We start from the raw sequence: 23,934 nt of genomic DNA on the forward strand, positions 1-23,934 counted from the left end.
ATACTGAGCATGCGGCTAGTTCACACCGCTCATCTGTCTGCGGAGTCTCAGTGCGATTTCAGTTGTGCGCTCTGAGAAGTACATTGAGAATGTAGTGAGCGTTCCTGGGCGATGACTGGGGGGCGGCAAGTCAGGCGGATGGAGATGGTCCGTCTTATGGGCGCGTTATGGGAATGCTGTAGCCGTGTCGCTGACGTCTTTGCTTACACAGGCGCTTAATCGCGCACATAGGAGGCTGATGGTGGTGTCTAAAGGTGCACCAGGCAGTATTACAGTCTCTTCGGACGCACCAGGCAGTATTACAGCGTCTTTGGATGCACCAGGCAGTATTACAGTGTCTTCTGATGCACAAGGCAGTATTACAGCACCTTCGGACGCACCAGGCAGTATTACAGCGTCTTTCGAACGCACCATTCAGTGTTTCGAACGCACCATTCAGTGTTACAGTGTCTTCGGACGCACCAAGCAGTATTACAGCATCTGCGGACGGACCAGGCAGGATTACAGCATCTTCGGATGCACCAGGCAGGATTACAGCATCTTTGGACGCACCAGGCAGGATTACAGCATCTTCGGACGCACCAGGCAGGATTACAGCATCTTCGGACGCACCAGGCAGGATTACAGCATCTTTGGACGCACCAGGCAGTATTACAGCATCTTCGGACACACCAGGCAGGATTACAACATCTTCGGACACACCAGGCAGTATTACAGCATCTTCGGACGCACCAGGCAGTATTACAGCATCTTCGGACGCACCAGGCAGTATTACAGCATCTTCGGATGCACCAGGCAGTATTACAGCATCTGTGGACGCACCAAGCAGTATTACAGTATCTTCGGACACACCAGGCAGGATTACAGCATCTTCGGACGCACCAGGCAGTATTACAGCATCTTCGGACGCACCAGGCAGTATTACAGCATCTTCGGACACACCAGGCAGGATTACAACATCTTCGGACACACCAGGCAGTATTACAGCATCTTCGGACGCACCAGGCAGTATTACAGCATCTTCGGATGCACCAGGCAGTATTACAGCATCTTCGGACGCACCAAGAAGTATTACAGCGTCTTCGGACGCACGAGGCAGTATTACAGCATCTTCAGACGCACCAGGCAGTATTACAGTGTTTTTGGACACACCAGGCAGTATTACAATGGTTTGGACACACCAGGCAGTATACCAGCGTCTTCGGATGCACCGAGCAGTATTACAGCATCTTCAGATGCACCAGGCAGTATTACAGTGGGTGTCTCAGTCCTTGCACATCCAGACGCATGGATATACATCAAGGGAGGGTATTATAGCGGTATTTGCATAAAGTCGCAGACGTGCGACCAGCTAAAGATGCTGACACGTACGCTCTCTTGCTGCTTTAGGAGTGACTAATTTGTGACTGTCGACACACATGAAATGCCAACAATGAGTTTTTAGTATACTTCCATCACTAACCCTAATGCTAACCCTAACTCTAAACATAACCTTATTGCTAACCCTAACGGTATGTGTCATAGGGGGCGTGACCGGGGACATTACAATAGGGGCGGAGCAGGGGCATGACTACGTGATCACATCACTGTGGCCGGGCCCCCTCTACACAATGACGAGAATACCGCCATTGTGAAGCAGGAGGTGGGGCCATAATGACACGATCAGTGCCAGATTAAGGTCCACATGGGCCTGGAGCTGAAATTTATGAAGGGCCTATTGTGCGCCGATGCAGGGGAGTGTGACAACCTCTGTGGCTGTGTGACTAGTGATGTGGGGGCATGCCTAGTGTGTGGGTGTGGTCTACACCTGGGGTGTGGCTAATCCTCCCTCTCCGCTGCCTAAAAATAACCTCCCCCCTGCACCCTAAACCTAGCCCTCCCTACTTAGTGTCTAACCCTAACCCCAATACTTACAGTCGGGATGCCGACGATCGGGATGCCGGGGCCAGGATTCTGACAGGTGTCGGGATTCCAGCGATGGCATTGTAAGCACCGGAATCCCGACTGTCAGTATAATGACCGCATCCAATACCAATGAAGGCGGCACTCTGACTGCGATTATGGATCACACAGGACCCCCCAAGATGCTTTCAACGTTTCAGAATTCTTTACTTAGGTTTCTTCATCATGAAAGAACCTAAAGCCAGGTACACACTAGGTCGACGTTTGGCCGACCTGCGATCTATCTGATGATTGGTAAATGTATACATACTTGCCAATCGTCTGAGCCGGGCTTGACAGCTGCACATCAGATGGCATATGTTTGTGAACCATGTCGTTCTCTGACATATCCGCTGTACACACCCGGTGATGCACTATGGATATATCCCCCGTTCAGTGGATCGGGCGATATATATCTATCAGTGTGTACCCAGCTTAAGTAAAGACTTCTGAAATGTTGAAAGCATCTGGATGTCCTGTGTGGTCCATAATCGCCGTCAGGGCACCGCCTTTATTGGCATATATGTGTAGATGCCAACCTATTGCAGAAGATGGCAAGTAAGGAGGACACCGGCACAAGTGTTATTTATGAACATAGGAGTGCCGGCTTCAACAACTGATGTGTATGTGTATATATATGTGTATGTGTATATATATATGTGTATGTGTATATTGTACAGCCAGCGATGGGGTGGTGAATGGTCCAGACTTCGGATTCAAAGCAGTGCCGACAGTGAGCCTGATTCAGAGACAGACGCTCTGAACGAGCGCTCGCTCTGAATCAGGGCTTTTTTTTTTGTTCGGCCTCCTGGCCGCTCGCATAGCTGTGGGTGACCACCCACAGCTATTGCGAGCGGGCAGGTTGATTGGCACGATGGTCAAGACCATCGCGACCATCGGGCTTGCGACGAGACCCTTGTAATAGAGACGAAAGCTCTCCCACAGACATCACTGATGATGTCAGTGGGGCCGCCCCCAAACGGCAGGCGTTTCTTCGGGAACACCTCTGTTTGGCCATCCACCCCCCCCCCCGCCTGCCTACCAAACGGGGCGAGCTGTCAATCACCATCGACAGTTCGCCCCCTTTGGAGGGAGAAGTCGCTAGCCGGGTCTCGTGCATGTGCATGACGGAGCCGGTTCCGTCATGTGCATGCCCAGTTTGCAAACATCTACCCAGTTGCGAGCGCTCAGCGCTTGCGACCGGGTCTGAATCAGGCCCAGTGTTCACTTCACAGGGATTTTTTGTTTCCTGTCTGCACTGCGTTGAATCCTGTCGGCCTATTTTCATGGTAAATTTTCGGCAATTTTCTTGGCCAATTTTCTGCAGCCCCCCTTTCCATTCTGAAAAAGTAGGCACACATGATGTAATATATACATAAGACTGTCTGTTTGTGGTTATGGTTATTAATAAATACGAAAAACAAAAGCACAAATTACAGTAAGCTCAGTTAAATACAAACATCTGTTGTTCTCTATAACTGAGAAAATGGATCTCAGAGTGCACACTCTGGACATATTATATACAGGCTTGCCTACCTTCCCGATTTGGCCGGGAGCCTCCCGATTTTCGGGTGCCGCTCCCGGCCCCCCGGAAAGGCAGGCAAGCCTCCCGGAAATCTCTGACCCTCCCAACCTCCCCCCTGAAAACACTAGAAACCCCCGCAATGGGGGAGCCAGTGACGCGATTCACGCTGAATCAAGTCATCGCGGCCCCGCCCCCTGCTTCACACTGCCGAAAATAACGGCATTGTGAAGACGGGCGGAGCCACGATGATGCGATCGTGTGGCTCCGCCCCCGGCTCCACCCCCAATGTACCACCAACCGGCTGGCCTGCCCCCAATGACCGCCCCCGCCCCCTGCTGTTAGCCGACAATCAGCTCCCTCCCGGAAGGCTGGAGCTGATTGTCGGCAAGTATGATTATATATATATATATATATATATATATATATATAATTGGAGGTGCTACCTGGGGAGACCATTGATATATACACAAGGAAGAAACACAGGTGCACAACTCCAAATTAACTGGTTTTATATTATAAATAAATACATTTTGCAGTAAATACAATAGAGGTTTTTGGCATAATCTTGGCCAAGGTTATGGGCCTGCCCACCATATCCGGGTAACCCCTTGTCGGGCTCAAATCCACCATATCCTGGTAACCCCTTGTAGGGCTCAAATCCAGAGCGCAGGACACCCCCAAACTAGCCCAGCTAAACCACCCCAAGGCACCGCTCTAATAAGAAAAGTGAAATGTTAAGAGCAGCCGCTGGCCGCATATAAAGAATAAAAATAAAAAAGTGAAATACATATATATATATATATATATATATATATATAAGAAGCAGACAGTGAGGTATTAAAATGTGTTAAAGGAAAATGTGTTATACTGTGGTGCCCTGAAGCAGATCAGCAAAGCAATCTAGGGGGACCCACGCCCCAAAAATGAACCAAAGCTGCACTACACAGTCTAAATATTAGCAGGACTTACCTATTATTGTGCCTCTGACTGGTGTGCATATTACATTGCCAGACTCCATCCTGTAACCAATGTAGTAGAAGTGCTAGTCTGAGTGGGAAGTGGCAGAAGGCTTCCCAGGTGTGCAAATCAATGCACTAATTAGTTTACAAAGAAAATGGATCTCAGACTGCACACTCTGGACATATATATATATGTATATATATATATATATATATATATATAATTGGAGATGCTACCTGTGGAGACCATTGATATATACACAAAGAAGAAATACAAGTGCACAATTCCAAATTAACTGATAAATAAATGGTAAATGGTTACAGTGGTTTAGCTGGGCTAGTTTGGGGGTGTCCTGCGCTCTGGATTTGAGCCCTATTATGTTAGGGACCTGCCCGACAAGAGGTTACCCGGATATGGTGGGCAGGCCCATAACCTTGGCCAAGATTATGCCAAAAACCTCTATTGTATTTACTGCAAAATGTATTTATTTATATATAATAAGTTAATTTGGAGTTGTGCACTTCTATTTCTTCTTTGTTCTCTATAACTGAAAAGGGAATTTGCTGTGGAAGGATCATAAATACGAGGTTGGCTCAATAAGTAAGGTAAGAAGACCTCTCACGTGTGTAATGTTCTCTATTTCATTCTAATTTCCTGCCAGGCCAGAGCCGGTAGACCACTGCTTCCCTTCAGGGCCATTAGACAGCCCCCCTTATCAATCATGCTGTCCCAACGTCAGGTGTAAGATGACGGGGCTGGCGGAAATATGTTCAAACACTTAGGTGCGTAGTGTGATCAGATTTCTGCGTGTAAAAAGCGCATTAGCAGCTGAAGTTCATCAGGTGTACGGTGATATCGTCATGTTACAGAGACAGGTTTGGGTTTGGTGCACTGGCTTTGATAACAGCCGGACAGACGTTCTAGATGAGCGGCAATCCGGATGGCCAAGCACGTCCAGCACAGATGACAATCTGTGCCGCATTGAATGTCTGATTCAGGAGGACAGACGCATACAAATTAGTGATATAGCTGACAAACTGAACATCTCAGTGGGTCCTGTGCACAACATTGTTCATGAGCAGCTGGGGTACAGTAAGAAGGGTTCACCCCGGGTACCGAAGCAAGAACAGAATTTCATAAAACTAATGTCTCTTGTGCATTTGACGCAGTGATGAGGGAGGGAGAGCAGTTATACCGGAGAAGAAGCAAGCATCCATCACACGCATCGTCCCCATCTTCAAAGAAATTTGAATCAACTCCAACAGCAAAGTAGGTCATAACGTCAGTGTTTTGGCTTTTGGGACCACAAGGGCGTGCTTCTTGTTGATTTACTCACCAAGGGCTCTATTTATTCTCACTATTTTTACTAAAATAATGTGAAAAAGAGTGTTTTCACACCCTTTTCACATTATTTTACTATCACTTAAAGTTACTATAGGGCTATTGGAGTAGAATTCGTAAAATTCTACTCCAACCCCTAAGTATCACTTATTTTTATTAAGCAGATCGCATTTCCCATAATTGTAATGGGAAATATGATCTGGCCAAAGTTACTAAAAATAAATTGTGAAAAAAATACCTGTGGAGGGCCTGTGTTAATAAAGCCACCTGGTGGTGGCGTTATCCAGGGTCTCCCCCGGTTACCGGATTCCTGCTGCGCTCTAACGTGCAGAGCCTAGAGCCGGCCCCAGTGATCAGTTGTGTGGTCTAAGCAGACCACACGCTGATTCACTGTAAAAAAAATAAAAACAAATAGTAAAAAAAAAAATTAATTTACCAGGGACCGGAGTTCAGGGCTCCGGTGATATCCTCCCTCCGGTCAGCTGGTCTCCCATATTGCACTGCAGCCCGGTCATCAGGTAACTGGGTCCCAGTGCAGTATGGGATGTCAGCTGACCGGAGTCATGGAGGACATCACCGGAGCCCGGATCATGCAGGTAAGTGCAATTAAGGGAGGGGGGGTCACGCGGGCGCCGGCACTTGTCATGGTATTTTTTGCAAAAATACCGTGATAAGACTGAGGAGGGGATTCGCAGGGACAGAGCTTTATCGCAAGCTCTGTCCCTGCAAGGGATTTTTAGTAAATCCCTGTGATATTGCCTGAATTCGCAATGCAAATTCAGTCGGTAATATCACACTACATTCTGCATTCCCAATGCGGACTGTTGTAAATAGAGCCCCAAGGGAGATACTATTAATCAGTGGAGTCACTCACCCTGGTGACACCCAGTGCAGACCCATGAGAGGAGATAGTTAAGTTTGCGCTTAAAATCTATGTTCCCTACCACATGTACAATATGGTTATTTTTTATTGGGAGCCAAATAACCTACCAGTATATTTTTGAAGTGTGGGAAGAAACCCACACAACTACGGGGAATATATACAAGCTCCATACAGATAGGACTGCGGTGGGAATTAAACCGAAGATATCAGTGCTGTGAGGCAGTAATGCTACCCTGTCAGGTTGGGGCCTAGGATCGGCCGATACTCACCTTGGCGCCGGCTTCCCCTGATCCATCGGGTGGTCAGACGTCAGGTGCGGTGGCGAGTATTATACCTAAGAACCATGTGGACATCCACGAGCTGTGCCGTGCCTTTGTTACTGCGGTTGCCATCATGGACGCAGCCATGACAGTCTTCATCATTTGACGCTGTCCACCAATGATCTGCTACCTCAGGGTATAATACCAGTCTCCGGACAGCAGGAAGTTGCCTGTGCAATGTTGTCGCTATCCAGTGTTTACTGCTGCTGCCTCATTCCAGGTTCCCTCTTGTGACTACAAGTGCCAACCCTTTGTGCAACAGAGCGTCATAACATCTTGCCTGTGTGCTGAAAAGTGTCAACCCTTTGCGCAAAAGTGCATCCTATAACACCTCGCCTGTGTGCGAAACAACTGCTAACTCCTTGTGCAACAGTGCGTCCTAAACACCTCACCTGTGTGCTCTGCAAGTGCTATCCATTGTGCAACAGAGCAGATTTCCATCATTACCTGTGTACCTATCAAGTGCCATCTTGGTGCGCAATTGTGCGTCCGGACACCACACCGGAGTGTATTACCGGCAGCACCCCTTAGTGCAACTTTGTGTCAAAATACCTTCCTTGTGTATTATTACAAGTGCCACCTCTCGGCGCAATTGTGCGTCAAAAGACTTCTCTAGTGTACAAATTATAATCTCCTCATTGGTGCAGTCTACTTCTACAGAAGTAGTTCTCCAGGACCACAGTAGTAAGTTCTCTATTCCCGCCGGTACCAGACACCTGACCAAAGGACCGCAACCTGCCAGCTGGATGCAGCTAAACCCATATCCCGCTTGGAGGGGTCACTGGTGAACACCTCCCAGCTGGTTAGACTCTGCACCATTGGTCAGGTCTCGCCAACGTCTGGTATTCGTGGATGAGGAGATCTTACATAAAGGCCCCACGCCTCCAATTCCTTCCTCAGCCCGGGACCTCTGCTTTCATCCCCTCAGTAAGGGATTCTACCCAGCCGGTCGTGACATAACCATTACACAATCCGAGCTGCCCATCCTAGTGACCACCACACAATACAGAGATCATCCCAGTGCCATAATGCAATACAGACAGCATCCCACGTAGGACCTGATTCAGCAAGGAGCGCACGGATGCAGATGCACGCACCCGTCCGCTGCGAGAATATGCTAATTAATTCATACGCACGGAGGCCGCAGCACAAGATGCAGACGCCCAGACGCCCCATATTAAGCCGCCCATCTCCCTTTACTCAAAGCCTGATCAGTACGCAAGGTAGAGTAAACCACTCCCCGTCACCACCCTCAAACGGCATTTCCTGTCAATCAGTATTCGGAAGGGTCTGCGTACACACTGCCTGTAGCCTGCGTACCCTAACCCGATTGCACCGGGTAGTCGCGCACGCGCAGTGCGATGCATATGCAGTTCAAGAACAGCGGCCCAAGTGCGCGTGTTCTCTCATTTGCATCCCTTGCTGAATCAGCCCCTTAGTCCCGAAGCATGCACTCAGGGCCGGAGCATGCACGGTGCGAAAAAAATGCAAGATGTATCCGCGAAGCAGACTTGTGTTCAGCTGTGCATCAATCAGGCAAATATAAGAGGGAGGAGACTGCTGCTGCTGTTAAGTGGCAGCAGACTCTTTGGTTCCACTGCAGCCCAGCACACAGAGCGGAGTGTGATGGGTTGAGGAGTGACAGGTAAGGGAGAGGGGGCAAGTGGGCAGTAAACCAGGGCTCCTGCGGGGCCCCTCCGTCAAGCCCGGATTAGTACCTGTCCTCCCCCCTCTCGGCGCCCCTGGCCGCAACTACAACCACCTTGCTCGTGACTCATAAGCATCCCCTTTATATCAATCTGGGGACATTATTTTAGGGAAATGAGCATTAAAATTTTTCAGTAGCAAAAATTTCTCATCGTACTCATAATTAGTAATACAAAAATACTGCAAGTGGTGACAAATGCATTTTAAATAGGCTTCCTAGCATGAGATCACTGGTGCGCACACACCCTCTTGCACATTCTACTCAATAAGATGCTCAAATTGGGCATGTAACGCATAGTTGCCGACTCTGCAGGGAACCTTTCCGTGAGCAGCTGCTCCTCTCATCTTCGGGGGCGGGGCCAGTCAATAGACTGCATTAGGCCCTGCCCCCTCCACAGGAGAACCCCGCTATTCGCAGGCCCGCAATGAGGGGGCGGGGCTAAATGACGTGATTCGTGCCATTTAGCTCCGCCCCCTCTGCACGGACCCACAAACATCTCGGAAAATCTCCCCATTCTGACCACTTCACTAGGAATGCGGGAGATTTGCCTACTCTTTCAGGACTGCAGGGGGGTTACTCAAAAAATAGGGATCCTCTCGCGAGAGTAGGCGTGTATGGTGTAACAGCATTTGCATAAAGTCGCAGACGGGTGGCTGTATCCACCTCTGAATCAGGACCTTCAACTCCACTGTGTCCCCAGGCAACACAAATAAGCAACTCTGCCTGATGATATAAATAAATGGTTGTGAAGCACAGAAGGAGACATAAATGTAAAGTTGCAGAAGGGCATGTGCAATGTACAATACATTAAAGTCAACAGTGGGATGATAGACTGAGAAGGCCCCAGCACATGTACAGGCACTCGTAATCTAAGCTGGAAGCGATACACAGTGTAACGCCGGCTAATCCGATAATTGTACACGGCTTTACTCATGTCACACAAGCACAGCTAAGCTAAAGGAATCCTACTTGACATTTTATGTTAGGAGACGAGGGAACGCCGGCTTTTTTTCTCCTCTTAGAACCACGGTGGGGAATGGCTGGAACAGGTCAGAAATACAGAAGTGTGCAGAGGTTCCTATTCCTCACCAGTAGAGAATAAAATGACCCGTGGATTTTCCTAAGGACTTTAATAGATTTATATATAAGTAAAATCACTACAGATGACTATGGGCCTGATTGAGAGTTGTACGCTACGCCGATGTTTTTGCAACGGCGCATGCGCAAAAAACGGCACACGCGCGAGCTGGAGTTTGAAACGGCATTCGCAAAGTATCCGTAATCGCAACGTCCTGAGAAGCCCACTGTGATGCATGGGCGTACCTGGGTGGAGGGCGAAAATTGAACTAAAAAAAAAAGAGGCCGGCCGGTGGGCGTGTTACGGAAGTTCCATCGGTGTGTCTGCACTCCCGGCTGCGTTCCTGATCACAGAACCACAGTCTCATGGGCCGTATTAAGAGACAGATGTACCTGAATCTGCGCAGTCCAGGACTTACTCTAGGAGTCGATGTGAAACCGATGTTGCATCGATGGTGATGCATTCTCAACCCCCGGTGGGTGTACTCACAATAAGAAAAGGAAAGTGGGTGTAGCAGCATTTGTTCAGTCCGTTGCACGCCAGTTCAGGCGGGGAGTCTAGTGGCAGGGCCTTAGTATATTTTCGCACATTGGACCTGATTCAGACCCGTTCGCTAAGGCGCGATAGCTCACTGCCGGGCGATTGTTGCTCAGTGTGCATGCGTAAGCCAGTCACTGCAATGGGGAATCGTGCGCTCGTAGCGCAAAGCCAGAGCGCTACTTTGAGTGACAGATAGCGCCGTTTGTGGGTGGTTACAGGGGAAGGTGTCTGTAAAGGGGGTGTGGTGTTGCAGACGCAGGCGTGTCAGGCCAACAAAACGCCATTTAAAGGGCGTGCATAATTAGCAAAGTAGCATCATTGTACACGTCACCTGCATGTATTTCATCCAGCGCTGATCGCAGTGCTTGCGGCGGGGTAGGGCTACCTCAAGGGCTGCGAGCAGCTCCGATGGCTCTCAATGTTACCGATGAATCAAACAATTCCAGGAGATGACGGTGTTGCGAGGGGAAAGGGGGCGTCTATATACACTAGCGAGCGCTCAGTGCCGTAGCTCGCTAAGACATAGAGGGCATCCTTACGCCACACAGTGCAAGCGTGGAATTTGAATATCAGGCCCCTTTTTGCCAGCCAGCGGCCGTATCTTGCGAGCAGGACTGAATGAGCTCCATAGGCTGCATGAGAAATTGAAGCTGTGAATGTAATAGCGCCCAAATCTGAATCTGGACCTCTATAAAGGTGCAGAAAGGAAGCAGAGATCAGCAAACAGCGGCCACACTGCAGAGTGTCTCACCGCGGCTGTGGTCAGGTAGATGCAGAACTGTAAATGAGAATTATGAAAGTTTGGAGAGAGATAAAGCGGAGAGATAATGTACTAACCAATCACCTTTTTACTGTCATTTTACAAGCTGTATTTAAGAAATGACAGTTAGGAGCTGATTGGTTTGTACTTTATCTCTCTCCACTTTATCTCTATCCAAGCTTTGAAAAAATCTGCCCCTAAATGTTTCATTAAAGTGCAGCTGGAAGCAGAAAAAAGTCATATTTGGATTACGAGAGGAGGGGGCTCCTGTGCAGTGCGCACTCGCCCCCCTTCGATGCTGGCACCATGTTCCCGGTGATTTCCCTACTGCTCTGCAGGAAAATGGTAGCAGCTCAATTTTCCCCGTGATTTCTGTGGGCCATTAGTATCATGCATGTATGGGTGCAGGGTCTTCGGTGTAGGACCCCCCAGGACACCCATTATTGATAAGCCCATATCTGGATTTATATTTCCAGATTACAGTGTTGTAGAGCATAAAGGATAGAAACTACCTTCTCATGCTCTGGGAACATTATTTGCAGCACAGTAATACCCACCTAATACAACAATTGTCTATATCCAGGATCAAGGGTTGGATCGTAGACAAAAAGTGGCCTCATGATGTCGGTGGGCCCAACATAAAATCAGGCATGGTTATCACGCTAATAGACCTGCCATATCAGTGGTCAGTGAGGCCAAGGCAACACGCAGTAATAAAATAAATCAATAAATAAACATAGACTCTTCCTAACTGTTAGCAAACATTTAAGGTGTCCCTGGTGGGCATTTACCCACAAGATGAGAATTCTACCAAAGCCCTATGTATCTTTTTTGGGGGGGCAAGAGGCGGATATCAGATATTAAAAAAGACACAAACGTAAATATATATTTATAAACACAAGCAGAAGTCATTCGAAAAAAGGTTTTTTATCTTTGCAATAAATGAAAATACTCCCATGAATGTGCCATCTAAAATAGATTGCAGGACAAGGCAGGTATTATACTGTTTTGCATGATACTTTGACCAGTATTAGTGATATAAATACAATACATAGAGCATCCTAGTGACCAATACACAATACAGAGAGCATCCTAGTGACTGCCATATAATACAGAGTGCACCCTAGTAATTGATATACAACACAGAAGGCATCCTAGTAAGCAATATACAATACAAAGATCATCCTTGTGACCGCTATACTGTACTGAGAGCATCCCAATGACCACCACACACTTCAGAAAAACACCCCAGTAACCACCTCACAATACAGAGAGCGTTGCAGTGACCATCAGACAATACTGTGAGCACCCCAGTGATAATAGAGAGCATCCTTGTAACTGTCTTACAAAACAGAGAGCATCCCATTGAGCATCATACAATACAGATAGCATCATAGTTCTCGCCATACAATATAAAGAGCATTTTTGTGACGGCTACACAATATTATGCCATCAACATTAATTAACATATCCTCAAAATTCTTAACTCCTTCATCATCACAGCTTCTTCATCATCATTAACCGCTTTATAATCATTATGTGGGAAACTCCTTTTTTAATGGATTTTTGAATATTGACAATATTCAATATTCGAATATTGACAATATTCAATATTCGAATATTGCCCGTAATCGGGTCACCGTATGGAAGGGGCAGGAATAAATGATGCAAAGCCGAGTCATTGAGCCCCAAAGCCTCATCACGGTCCAGCGATTTGCAGCAGTTTTCCGTGATAGGGCCTAATGACATAGGAAGCCGGCCCGCTGCCCTGAGTGTCCAGCTGTGTCTCCTCTTCAGGCATCTCCCGGAGAGGAGATATTAAAAGTCGGTAAGTATGCCTTAACTGAGTATTAATTAGTGACACAGTGATATATTTGTTTAATGTGGCTCTTTATTACGCTCTGCCCTGACAAACAGCTCAGACTGCATGTCAGTAGCTAGAGCAATCTCTCTGGCCAGAGACCGTTTCTGGCGAGTTTTCAGCGAGTTCCTGGCGAATTTGCCACTTCTGAGCTGCCACAAATCACTGAAACTCACTTTTGATTTGCATACTAACCCTCAAAATCACCTTATATTACTTCTAGCGACATTGAAGGGAGAGACACTGGATCCTCGCAGTGATTTCCAGCAATGTAACCCCCCACTCAGTCCACTAAGTGCCAATGGAAATATTCAATGGTCACTAAAGCAAACAAAGAAATTATGCTCTATATCAAATTATGAAAAGTATAGAAATAGATTTGCTGGTTAAATTGTAAGAACTTGGTACATTTCATTATGGAAGAAAGAATATAATAAAACAAAATGAGAAAGTTCTCAGCCTCCAATTTCTTAGCAACAAAACAAGTGGGCGTGGAGTGGGCGTGGAGTGGGCGTGGAGTGGGCGTGGAGTGGGCGTGGGTTCAGCATAAGAGAGGTCCATAATGGCAGACATTTCTTCTCTAACAATTACTATAATGAGATAACACTTGCCGTCTTAATCATTAAACGCAATATATTCACTAATCAGGCATGAGACATAGTGGAGGGAATACCGCAGTGCGGGTCGGATCTTCGTTCCTTATTACACCTGCAACAACCCAGATTTCTTACAGTCATTAAACCTTTATTAATCATTCAGAATTATTCTCCATTTTTCCTACTTTGCAATAGCCTATGCTGAATGAATTGTTTGGGATTAAAAGTATGGTCAAAGGATATTTTCCAGGATACCATAGCAAATTACAAGCAGGCAACATATCCAATAACTGTTTTATAACAGGGGTGGAGTTATTAGGTCAACATTTACAACGTTGACAAGCAACATGTCGACATTCTCAGAATGTCAACGTTGTCAGAATGTCAACATTAGGGTTAGGGTGTGGGAGGGGACGGTTATGCTCTAGGGGGTGGTTAGGTTTGGGCTACTGGGGGGATAGGGTTATGCACTAGGGGGTGGTTAGGTTTGGGCTACGGGGGGGATAGGGTTATGCACTAGGGGGTGGTTAGGTTTTGGCTACGGGGGGGATAGGGTTATGCACTAGGGGGAGGTTACAGTTAGGCACTAGGGGGAGGTTAGGGTTGGGCTACGGGGAGTTTAGGGTTAGGCACTAGGGGGAGGTTATGGTTGGGCTACGGGGAGGTTAGGGTTATGCACTAGGGGGAGGTTACAGTTAGGCACTAGGGGGAGATTAGGGTTGGGCTACAGGGAGTTTAGGGTTAGGCACTAGGGGGAGGTTAGGGTTGGGCCAAAGGGAGTTTAGGGTTAGCACTAGAGGGAGTTTAGGGTTAGGCACTAGGAGGAGGTTACAGTTAGGCACTAGGGGGAGTGTAAAGTGGGGCTACGGGGGGAATTGGGTTAGGCACTAGGGGAAGGTTAGGCTTGGGCTACGGGGTGATAGGGTTAGGCACTAGAAGGAGGTTAGGGTTAGGCTTCGGGGGGTTAGAGTTAGGCACTGAGAGAGGTTAGGGAAGCCTCTGCGGGAGGTTAGGGTTAGGCACTAGGAGGAGGTTAGGGTTGGGCGACGGGGTTACAGTTAGGCACTAGGGGGAGGTTACAGTTAGGCACTAGGTGGTGTTAGGGTTAGGCACTAGGGGGAGGGTTACGGTTAGGCACTAGGGGGAGGATTAGGGTATAGGCACTAGGGGGAGGGTTAGGGTATAGGCACTAGGGGGAGGTTACAGTTAGGCACTAGGGGGGGTTAGGGTTAGACACTAGGGGGGTAAGGGTTAGGCACTAAGGGGAGGTTACAGTTAGGCACTAGGGGGGGTTAGGGTTAGGCACTAGGGGAAGGGTTACGGTTAGGCACTAGGGGGAGGATTAGAGTATAGGCACTAGGGGGAGGGTTAGGGTATAGGCACTAGGGGGAGGTTACAGTTCGGCACTAGGGGGGGTTAGGGTTAGACACTAGGGGAGTAAGGGTTAGGCACTAGGGGGAGGTTACAGTTAGGCACTAGGGGGGGTTAGAGTTAGGCACTAGGGGAAGGGTTACGGTTAGGCACTAGGGGGAGGATTAGGGTATAGGCACTAGGGGGAGGGTTAGGGTTCGGCACTAGGGGGAGGTTACAGTTAGGCACTAGGGGGAGGTTAGAGTTGGTCTACAGGGTTACAGTTAGGCACTAGGGGGAGGTTAGGGTTAGGCACTAGGGGGAGGTTAGGGTTAGGCACTAGGGGTTGGTTAGGGTTAGGCACTAGGGGTTGGTTAGGGTTAGGCACTCGGGGGAGGTTAGGGGTAGGCACTAGGGGTTGGTTAGGGTTAGGCACTAGGGGGAGGTTAGGGTTAGGCACTAGGGGTTGGTTAGGGTTAGGCACTAGGGGGAGGTTAGGGTTAGGCACTAGGGGTTGGTTAGGGTTAGGCACTAGGGGGAGGTTAGGGTTAAGCAGTAGAGGGAGATTTAGGGTTAGGGATTAATGTTAGCGATAGGGAAAGAATATGTACCGGATCACTGGATGATCAGATGTCTGCGCCGGAAGTGACGGTCACTGGAGTTGCTGCAGCCGGATGTTGACATTATATCATTTCATCATCAGTGTCTACATTATAAATGTCAAGATATCTTACCACACCCCTTTTAACAGGAATTGGGTTCCGGAGATATTTTAGGTGTGTGTGTGTGGGGGGGAGGGTTCATAAAGTCTTAAGGGTTGCGACGTCAATGGCTACCTCCATCTCCAACCCAATGACACATCTCATCTCCAAGGGAAAATCCCCAATGTATAATAAGATTTGTAGCTGTTTTGCTGCTGCCTTATAAACGCCTTCTCCCCAGCAATAAAGGTTAACAGAGAGCTGCAACATTGTTTCAAGAAAGGAAAAGATAACATTCAGGGTGGATGCCTGCTCAATTGTAGTGAATAGCAGAGGGGAGAATTCAGGCTGTTAAGTTTTCAAAGTCACTTGATATATCCAGCTCAGAAGTAGATAGGTAAGAAAATGAAAAGGGGAAATCCACTGTTGAGCAACCCCTGTTCTCTTGGGGGGAGATGTATTAAACCTTTGAGAGAGACACAGCAGAGAAGTTGTCCAGAGCACCCAATCAGCTTCTGTGATTTATTTAGCTCAGTCTATAAAATGACAGGTAGATGCTGATTGGTTGCCTTGTGTGACTTCTCCTCTTTATCTCTTTCCAATGCTTGATACATCTAGTGTCCAGGTCCTCAGAATCTGCTCAGGTCATCGTAAACTCTCTAGTGACTGGCATCTAATCACTTTATGGCACCAAAGTTACCAGCTTTGCTTTCTCTCCTATATCTCTCCCCAAGGCGGCTTCTCTGCTCCACCCACAGCGTCACCTTTCCCCTCCATCAACCAATTAACATGTTAAACATTTCTCTCTTACAACAAGCATTCTGGGAACTCCATCCCCCTGTTGTTTGTTAGTAATCACCTTCTCTGCAAATAGAGCAGAAGTCTCAACCAATATCCAGCCTGTGTGCACTTAGTAAATGAATCAATACTCCTTAATATGCTAAATTTGATTCCATCCTATTCAGCTCAGCACAGTATGTCTGCCATTACCTATTTAGGTTTTAAGCTCTTACGAAAGGTCACTTCCGAACGTGCAAATAATCCGCTCCATCGATCTGACCACTCAGAGACGGCCCTGACCCATTTGGCGCCCTTGGCAAGATTATACCTGGTGCCCCTTAAACAACAAGTGGGCAGGCTGCCGCGAATGCTGGGTGGTCCCCTGGAGAAATGGTGCCTGTATGGCCTATGGCTAGGGTGGGCTCTGTGTCCACTTTCTGCATGTAAAAGTGTACTCCCTCATTCCGCGGTCTGCGCAAATACATTTCACGGCGAATTGCAGGATCGCAGTCTGTGATGGGCTGGCATCTGCCAGCATAGGTAAAGTGATCACTAAGGGGTTATGTCTATGACCATGTTAGGACCTGCTCCTTAGTGATTTAGAGGTCTATTTACTAAGCCTTGGATGGAGATAAAGGGAAAGGAGATAAAGTACCAGCCAACCAGCTTCTAACTGTCATTTTACAAACACAGCCTCTGACTTAGCAGTTAGGAGCTGATTAGCTGGTACTCTTTCTCCATTCACTTTATCTCCAGCCATTTTATGGTCAAACCTCTTGAGTAACAAGTGTATGGCAGGTGAGGCACTGCCTCCCCTGTCACTATAAACTGCTGCACCTTTGTATAATGCCCACATGAACCCTCGGGTTCATATATGTATGTATAAATCTGGCTCTGATTCGAGCCTGTGCCTCCCCAGCCATTTATGTCACTTAATCTAACCATCCAGTAAATGCCTTAACCTAACCGTTCCTTCGGCAGCCTAACCCTTTGGTAAGTGCCTAACCCGAAACCTAACCCTAACCCTTAGAAAAAAATATTGTTTCGTCAATTTCTGTGTCGACCATTTCCACGTTGAACTTTGAACCTGTCGACATTTTTTATACCTGTCGACCTTCTGTACTGTCTACCCTTTTTTTTCATGACAACCTTCTTCCCTGTTGACCTTCTGGTGTCGACCTTTAGTATAGAACCTGAAGTGTCCTAGGATTTGATGTAGTACAGGTCTCCTTGTGCTGTCAGTCTACTATAAAACTTGTATCCACTCTAATGACTTAACATAACACACAGTTATAATCATGTGTACCTGGTTCAGTGCAATTCTTCACCTGGGACCCATTGCCTGATGCCATAAGCTTCCGGTTCCTCCATACAGGGGCATTGGACGCAGCCGACTGGTCTCCCTTTGACGTTCCTCGACCTGTAACAGAAGAGCGATCTGCATGAAACATACTGAAAATCATTTACAAAGTACAAAACAGGCGAGAGGCAGCGCTAGATGTTCTTTGGAACTGCGCCATGATTTTCGGAAAAGCTTATATTCCTGCTAAAGCGCAAGCACTTGTGGATGAGAATAATGTTTCATAAATCAGTGTCAGGAGTTGCCTGCTCTGGAAATGTTAATTTTCACCAATGGAATATTTGAACACAAGTGACTACAGCCTGGCAGACCTGCATTGTTAATCTGGCAGAGTCACTCGTTGTATCGGCAGTGTACAGCTTTAGGTCTTTGAACTTTAGCGCTAACTGTCTCTATTACAATAATCTTTCACATGTTCCGTCCAGTAATATTTAACTTAAGGGGGGGAATAAAAGAAATAAAGCTCCAATAAAGGGTTAATATTTTGACATTGGCATATCCGGAGAACACAACCGAAGGAGGACAGCGCTCCAAATTTTAGGTTTTCAGGAAAAATGAGGATTTAAGGATTAGGGGGGGGGATTAGCTTGTTCACAATGTCACTGACTAATAAAAGTCTGTGTTAATTCCCAGTCGGCTATTTCCAGCCTTGTGAAGAGTCACTTATAGCTCCCTTAACACGGTTACCCGTAACTAACATACACAGGAGGCTGAGCCAATATTTATCCTGGTCAATTTACTAGTAACTTGTACCTCATGCCTCAGCTACCTCACTAGTTATTAGGGAATAGATTGACTGCATTCTCCTTGATATAGATTCAGTCTATGTCATATCTGCCTCCTTGTTGTGTAATTGAGGGTTCTGATTTACACTACCCACTCCATGTTTAAATGTCATCTAGTTTATATATTTTAAATAAATTAATAGGTCTATATATATGGTAACAAGGTAAATACCCAATAAAGTGGTATGATGGACTTTTCCTTTATTTTGTAGAAATGTTTGGTAAGAGCATATGATGTTTAGCTCAACATCATTGCATGACTTGGCATTAGGAATAATTAGGATAATGTGAAGCATGATAACACAGTGGTTAGCCTTGTTATCAGGGCCAGCTCTTGGGGTGTTCGACTAGTGTGGTCAAACAGGGGCGCCACCCCACAGAGGGCGCAGTCCTACCGAACCGTCCCGATTTCAGCGGGACAGTCCCGTTTTCCAGGCACTGTCCCGCTGTTCCACCCACGGACCAAAGCATCCCGTGGGTGGTCGGGTGGTTGGGGACACGCACCACCGCAGCCCTGCTTTGCTAAGCAGAGAGCAGCGGTGCCGGTAAAGCTTAATCGATGATGCGTGCATCGTATATATAAAGCGGGAGTCATCCACACAGGGACGCCCCCTAAATGGCATCACTTAGGGGCGTGGTCTATAGCAATTAGACCATGCCCCCTTCTTGGACACATGTGACTATGCCACGTGCTTGGAGACAGGGGGGAGCGAACAATGGACCTCATTCAGAGTCTCTCGCAAGCTCTGTGCGCTCGCAAACGGCCCGATGGTTTGTGAACATGCATGCGCACGCTTTGCTCTGCGCGTGCGCAAACTACTCTGTGTGATCGCAGCTGGCTCGCTCGCCCAGCAAAGACAGCCCAGTGAAATGAGTGACAGGAGAGGCTGTTTGTGGGTGGTAACAGGGGCAGGACACTAATAACGGGGGTTGGAGGTGCGAACGCAGGCGTGCCTGAGTGTTTCAACGCCGTTTTTAAGGCATGCATAATTAACAGACAGTGTCATAGTACATGTCACATGCCTGTTTTTTACACTGAAGTCCTCGCAGTGCTTGCTGCAGGGTAAGGCAACCACAAGCGCTGCAATCGCTACCGATGGTGCTCGATGTACCAATGTTTTAAAACACTTCCTGGAGATGGCATGCGCTAGTGGGCGTCTCTACATAGGGTAATGGGAATCTGCATACACAGAGCGATCACTCGCACCACCAAAGTGGGTGTGCTTATGCCTTGGCGAACGAGTGCTTCCCATGGCGTCACTTTGGAAAATTTGCATACGCTGGATGCGAGCGAGCGCATCTAGTGAGCGGCTCTGAATGAGGTCCAATATTCGAAAGGGGCGCTACTTACTCCACTAGGAGCTGGCCCTGCTTGATATTTCACAATATAGGTATGCTGAATTTATTTCTTAGCTTGTTTCCCGGAGCCTTCCTATTTATATTATTTATTGTCAGAAATATATATGTAGCACATAACATATTCCGCAGCGCTTTACAGAGATTAATTCAGCCATTCACATAAGTCCCCGCCTAAGTGAGCTTACAATCTATATACCCTACAGGAGTCTTCATTTCTGCCAGAAGCCAATTTATCTACCAATAAGTTTTTGGACTGCGGAGGAAACGGATGTACCCAGAGAAAACCCATGCAAACACAGTGAGAACATACAACCTGCACACATGTGGGCTGTGGGTGTGTGCATGCATGTGTAAGCGTGTGTGTGTGGAATTAGACTATAAGCTCCAGTGAAGCAGGGACTGATGTGAATAATTCATTATGCTCTAGAAAGTCCTGTGACGCATAGAGGTAAACTACAATAATAATCACTGTGCGTTCTGAAAATGTTGAAAGCTTAGGCCCTCATTCAGAGCCACTCACTAGCGGCAGTACGCTCGTTCCGAGCGATGTTCGCACATCTGCGCATGCGTACGGTTTTTAGTACGCATGCGCGAACCAGTCAGTGCGGCTGAAAATCGTTTGTACGCAATATAGCGAGTGCCTGCTATTTTGAGTGACAGAATGAGCCGTATGTGGGTGGTAACAGGGGAAGGTGCTTGAAAACGGGGAGTGGAGATCAGAAAGCAGGTGTGCTTAAAGGTCAAAACGGGCGTTTTATGGGTGTGCATAATTAATACAGCAGCGTCATTGACCACGTCACTGGGTTATTTTTAACTCAGAACTGCTCGCAAAATAGCGGTTGAAAAAACCAACCTCAAGAATAGCGAGCAGTTCATATCCTGTTCGATGTACTCGATTAATCTAATAAATAGCGGACATGACGTATGGTGCGAGCGGCCAGGGGGCGTTTTTAACAAATAAACGAGCGTATGTTTTGCTCGCTCGTTCAGACTTAGAGGTGTGAACAGACTGCAATGTGCGAACGGATCATTTGAATAGCCACCCCTTGTTTTTGAACGAACGAACGCAAATAGCGAACGGCTCTGAATGAGGGCCTTAATCTACTGAGAACTCAACATAACATATGGCCCAATTCAGACCCGGACGCAAAGCCGCGGACGCATGCTATGGGTGATTGTCGCCCGTCTGCACATGCGTATGTATCGCAGTGCACGTGCGCGAACCAGTCATTGCGATCGGGAATCGTGTGCTCTTAGCACAAAGACTGAGAGCTACATTGAGTGACAGATAGCGCCATTTGTGGGTGGTAACAGGGGAAGGTGCTTGTGAACGGGGGAGTGGTGCTGCAGGCGTGTCTGGGCGTCAAACCGGAGTATTATGGATGTGCATAATTAGCATGGAGGCGTCATTGTACACGTCACTTGGTTATATTTCAGCCTGCAGTGATCGCAGTGCTTGTGGCAGGGTAGGGTCTACCTCAAGTGCTGCGTGCAGCTCCGATGGCTCTCGATGGTTCTGATTAATCACACGCTTCCTGGAGCTGACGTGTGCTAAGAAAGAAAAGTGGGTGTCATTATACTGGCGTGGGTTCGCTCTGCCGTCACTCTCTAAGACATAGGGGGCGTCCTTACACCAGACAGTGCGATTGCGGCATTTGCATACCCGGCCCCTTTTCAGCGAGAGAGCGCAGCTTAGCGTCCGGGTCTGAATCGCCCCATAGTGCTGCATAAAGACTGGAGCATACTTGCCGACAATCTGGCTGCCCCTTCCGGGAGGGAGCAGCCAGATCGGCATGACTGGGGGATGTGGCCAACAAATGGGGGCGGGGCCGGCCAGTGGATGAGAGTTTGCGGGCGGGGTGGGGGGCGGAGCCACACAATCACGTCATTTTGGCCCCGCCCCGGCTACACACTGCCGATATTACAGGCAGTGTGAAGCAGGGGGCGGGGCCAAAATTACGCGATTCCACGTGAATCGCGTCACCGCCGTCCCCCGCTGCGGGGGCTTTACATGTAAGTACGGGGGGGATAGGAGAGGTCGCTGGCAGCCGGGAGGATTGCCTGCCTTCCCGGGTGGTCGGGAGCGGCACCCGATTTTCGGGAGGCTCCCGACCAAATCGGGAGGGTAGGCAAGTATGGACTGGAGTCATGCCTACAGGTTTTACATCATGCTAAATACCTCTATTATAAATTAAACATGTTATGTTTGAGGCTGATACTAAAGCATGAAAAATAATGAATGATGTGATAATTGTGTCTGCATGATTAAATATTCCATCTGTTAAATTGGACCTGTCATGTACACACATTGGATGCAGCCATTTTGTGGGCTCACGATATTCAGCCAATTAATCTACTACAGGCTTGCCTACCCTCCCGATTTGGCCGGGAGCCTCCCGATTTTCGGGTGCCGCTCCCGGCCCCCCGGAAAGGCAGGCAAGCCTCCCGGAAGCTTGCGAAAATAACAGCATTGTGAAGGGGGGGCGGAGTCACGATGACGCGAACGTGCGGCCCCGCCCCTGCCCCCAGTGTGCCACCAAATGGCCGCCCCGCCCCCGGCTCCGTCCCCAATGGCCGGCCCCGCCCCCTGCTATTAGCCGACAATCAGCTCCCTCCCGGAAGGCTGGAGCTGATTGTCGGCAAGTATGATCTACTAGGAGCTTGTGGCATCACTGAGGCACGAGGCACTTAAAGGTTGGCGTATCAAACCGTGAAAAAAAGTGGAACAGTGAAGTTCTCCATAATAACCAATCAGCTTTGAGGTAGAATTTATCAAGTACATTCCATAAAATGATAGATATATGCTGGTTGGTTGCTATGGGCAACTTCTACACTCTTTTCACTATTTGATACATCAATCTGAATTCATTATCATAAATGATTTAAGTAACGGGCCCATTCATTAATAGGGGCCCAATAGAACCACCTAATATTCAGTAAACTACAAAGACTGACATTTTGGGGGTTTGATTGTGAGATTCAATGCGTTGATCCCCCCCCACCTCCTCCGCCGTGAGTGACCTGCAGCCGTGCACACGCTTGACCTCAGGTCATATATGCACACAGAGCAGACGGGGCACCAGGAAGTATCACTGGGACAGATGCTTTTCAGAGCAGCTGCCCAGCTATGGGCAATGCTGAATTGCTCCAGTTATTAAGTATCCACAACTCGCGGTAAGTTGGATACTTAGGGGTCTATTTACTAAGCAGTGTTAGGAGACAGAGTGAAAAGTGATAAGAAAGTGACAAGGTACCAGCCAATCAGCTCCCAACTGTCATTTTTCAAACACAGCCTTTGAGATGACAGTTGGGAGCTGATAGGCTGGTACCTTATCACTTTTCACTCTGTCTCCTAACACTGCTTAGTAACTAAACCCCTTAATCATTGGAGGCCACCTGCCAGTCTCGAGACCACACATTGCGGTGACCATTGCCAGTAATTTTTCCAAAGTGTAGCCCATAGGCTACAGCAGGCCAATGCCATCTTCAGCTGGCATAAACTGTGGAGGCCAAACTCCGGGGGATACGTTCAGAATCCCGATAGCGGGGTTTCCGGCATTCAGAATGCCAATGCCGGAATCCCGACACTTATCAGAATACTGGTGCCAGGATCCCGAAGGTAAGTAGTGGGGATAAGGGGAGGGTTAGTGTTAGGCACTATGGCCCCCATTTATGAATGATTGCACTTGCAATGTGATCTGGGCATGCCAGTACTATCCATGATCACATTGCAAGATGTGGTCATAGCGCCAGGATGTATTATCCGGCACATTCAGGGAGAGGAGCTCCGAAAGGCGCCCGTCCCTGCGATGTGCTGGAGAGCTGCCGGGGCTGCCGCGCATGTGCTGTCCTGCTGACTTCTCATGTGTGGTGGCCATTGCCGGGGGAGGGTTCCAGAGGATCCCGCCGCCGGCTAATTATGCGGTGTGTAGCCCATAGGCTACAGTGGCTAATGACACAGGCAAACGCAGGGTGGGTTTCCGTCTGCCTGGAAACCCGCCTCCCCAGCCCACACCATGACCACAGTAGAAATAGTAATATAATAGATTGTTACTAGTGCTACATGTTCTTCTCAGTATCACAAAT

The 23,934-nt window shown here is 48.0% G+C and overlaps 1 protein-coding gene across 3 annotated transcripts in view; it reads right to left on the bottom strand.

Moving 5' to 3' along the window:
- The window catches only part of SLC24A4 (solute carrier family 24 member 4), a 170,311-nt gene that overhangs the window by 128,241 nt on the left and 18,136 nt on the right, over window positions 1-23,934 (bottom strand). For 2 of the 3 annotated variants that reach the window (XM_088464303.1, XM_088464302.1), the window contains exon 2: window positions 17,651-17,764. In XM_088464303.1, coding sequence (XP_088320429.1) covers window positions 17,651-17,764 — 114 coding nt within the window. Of the gene's footprint in view, window positions 1-4,435; window positions 4,485-17,650; window positions 17,765-23,934 lie in introns of those variants that run through there. The other variant, XM_088464304.1, reaches the window with a different exon arrangement.

The sequence above is a fragment of the Taudactylus pleione genome, unplaced genomic scaffold (assembly GCF_031769625.1).
Source record: "Taudactylus pleione unplaced genomic scaffold, aTauple2 ptg001628l, whole genome shotgun sequence".
NCBI lineage: Eukaryota > Metazoa > Chordata > Amphibia > Anura > Myobatrachidae > Taudactylus > Taudactylus pleione.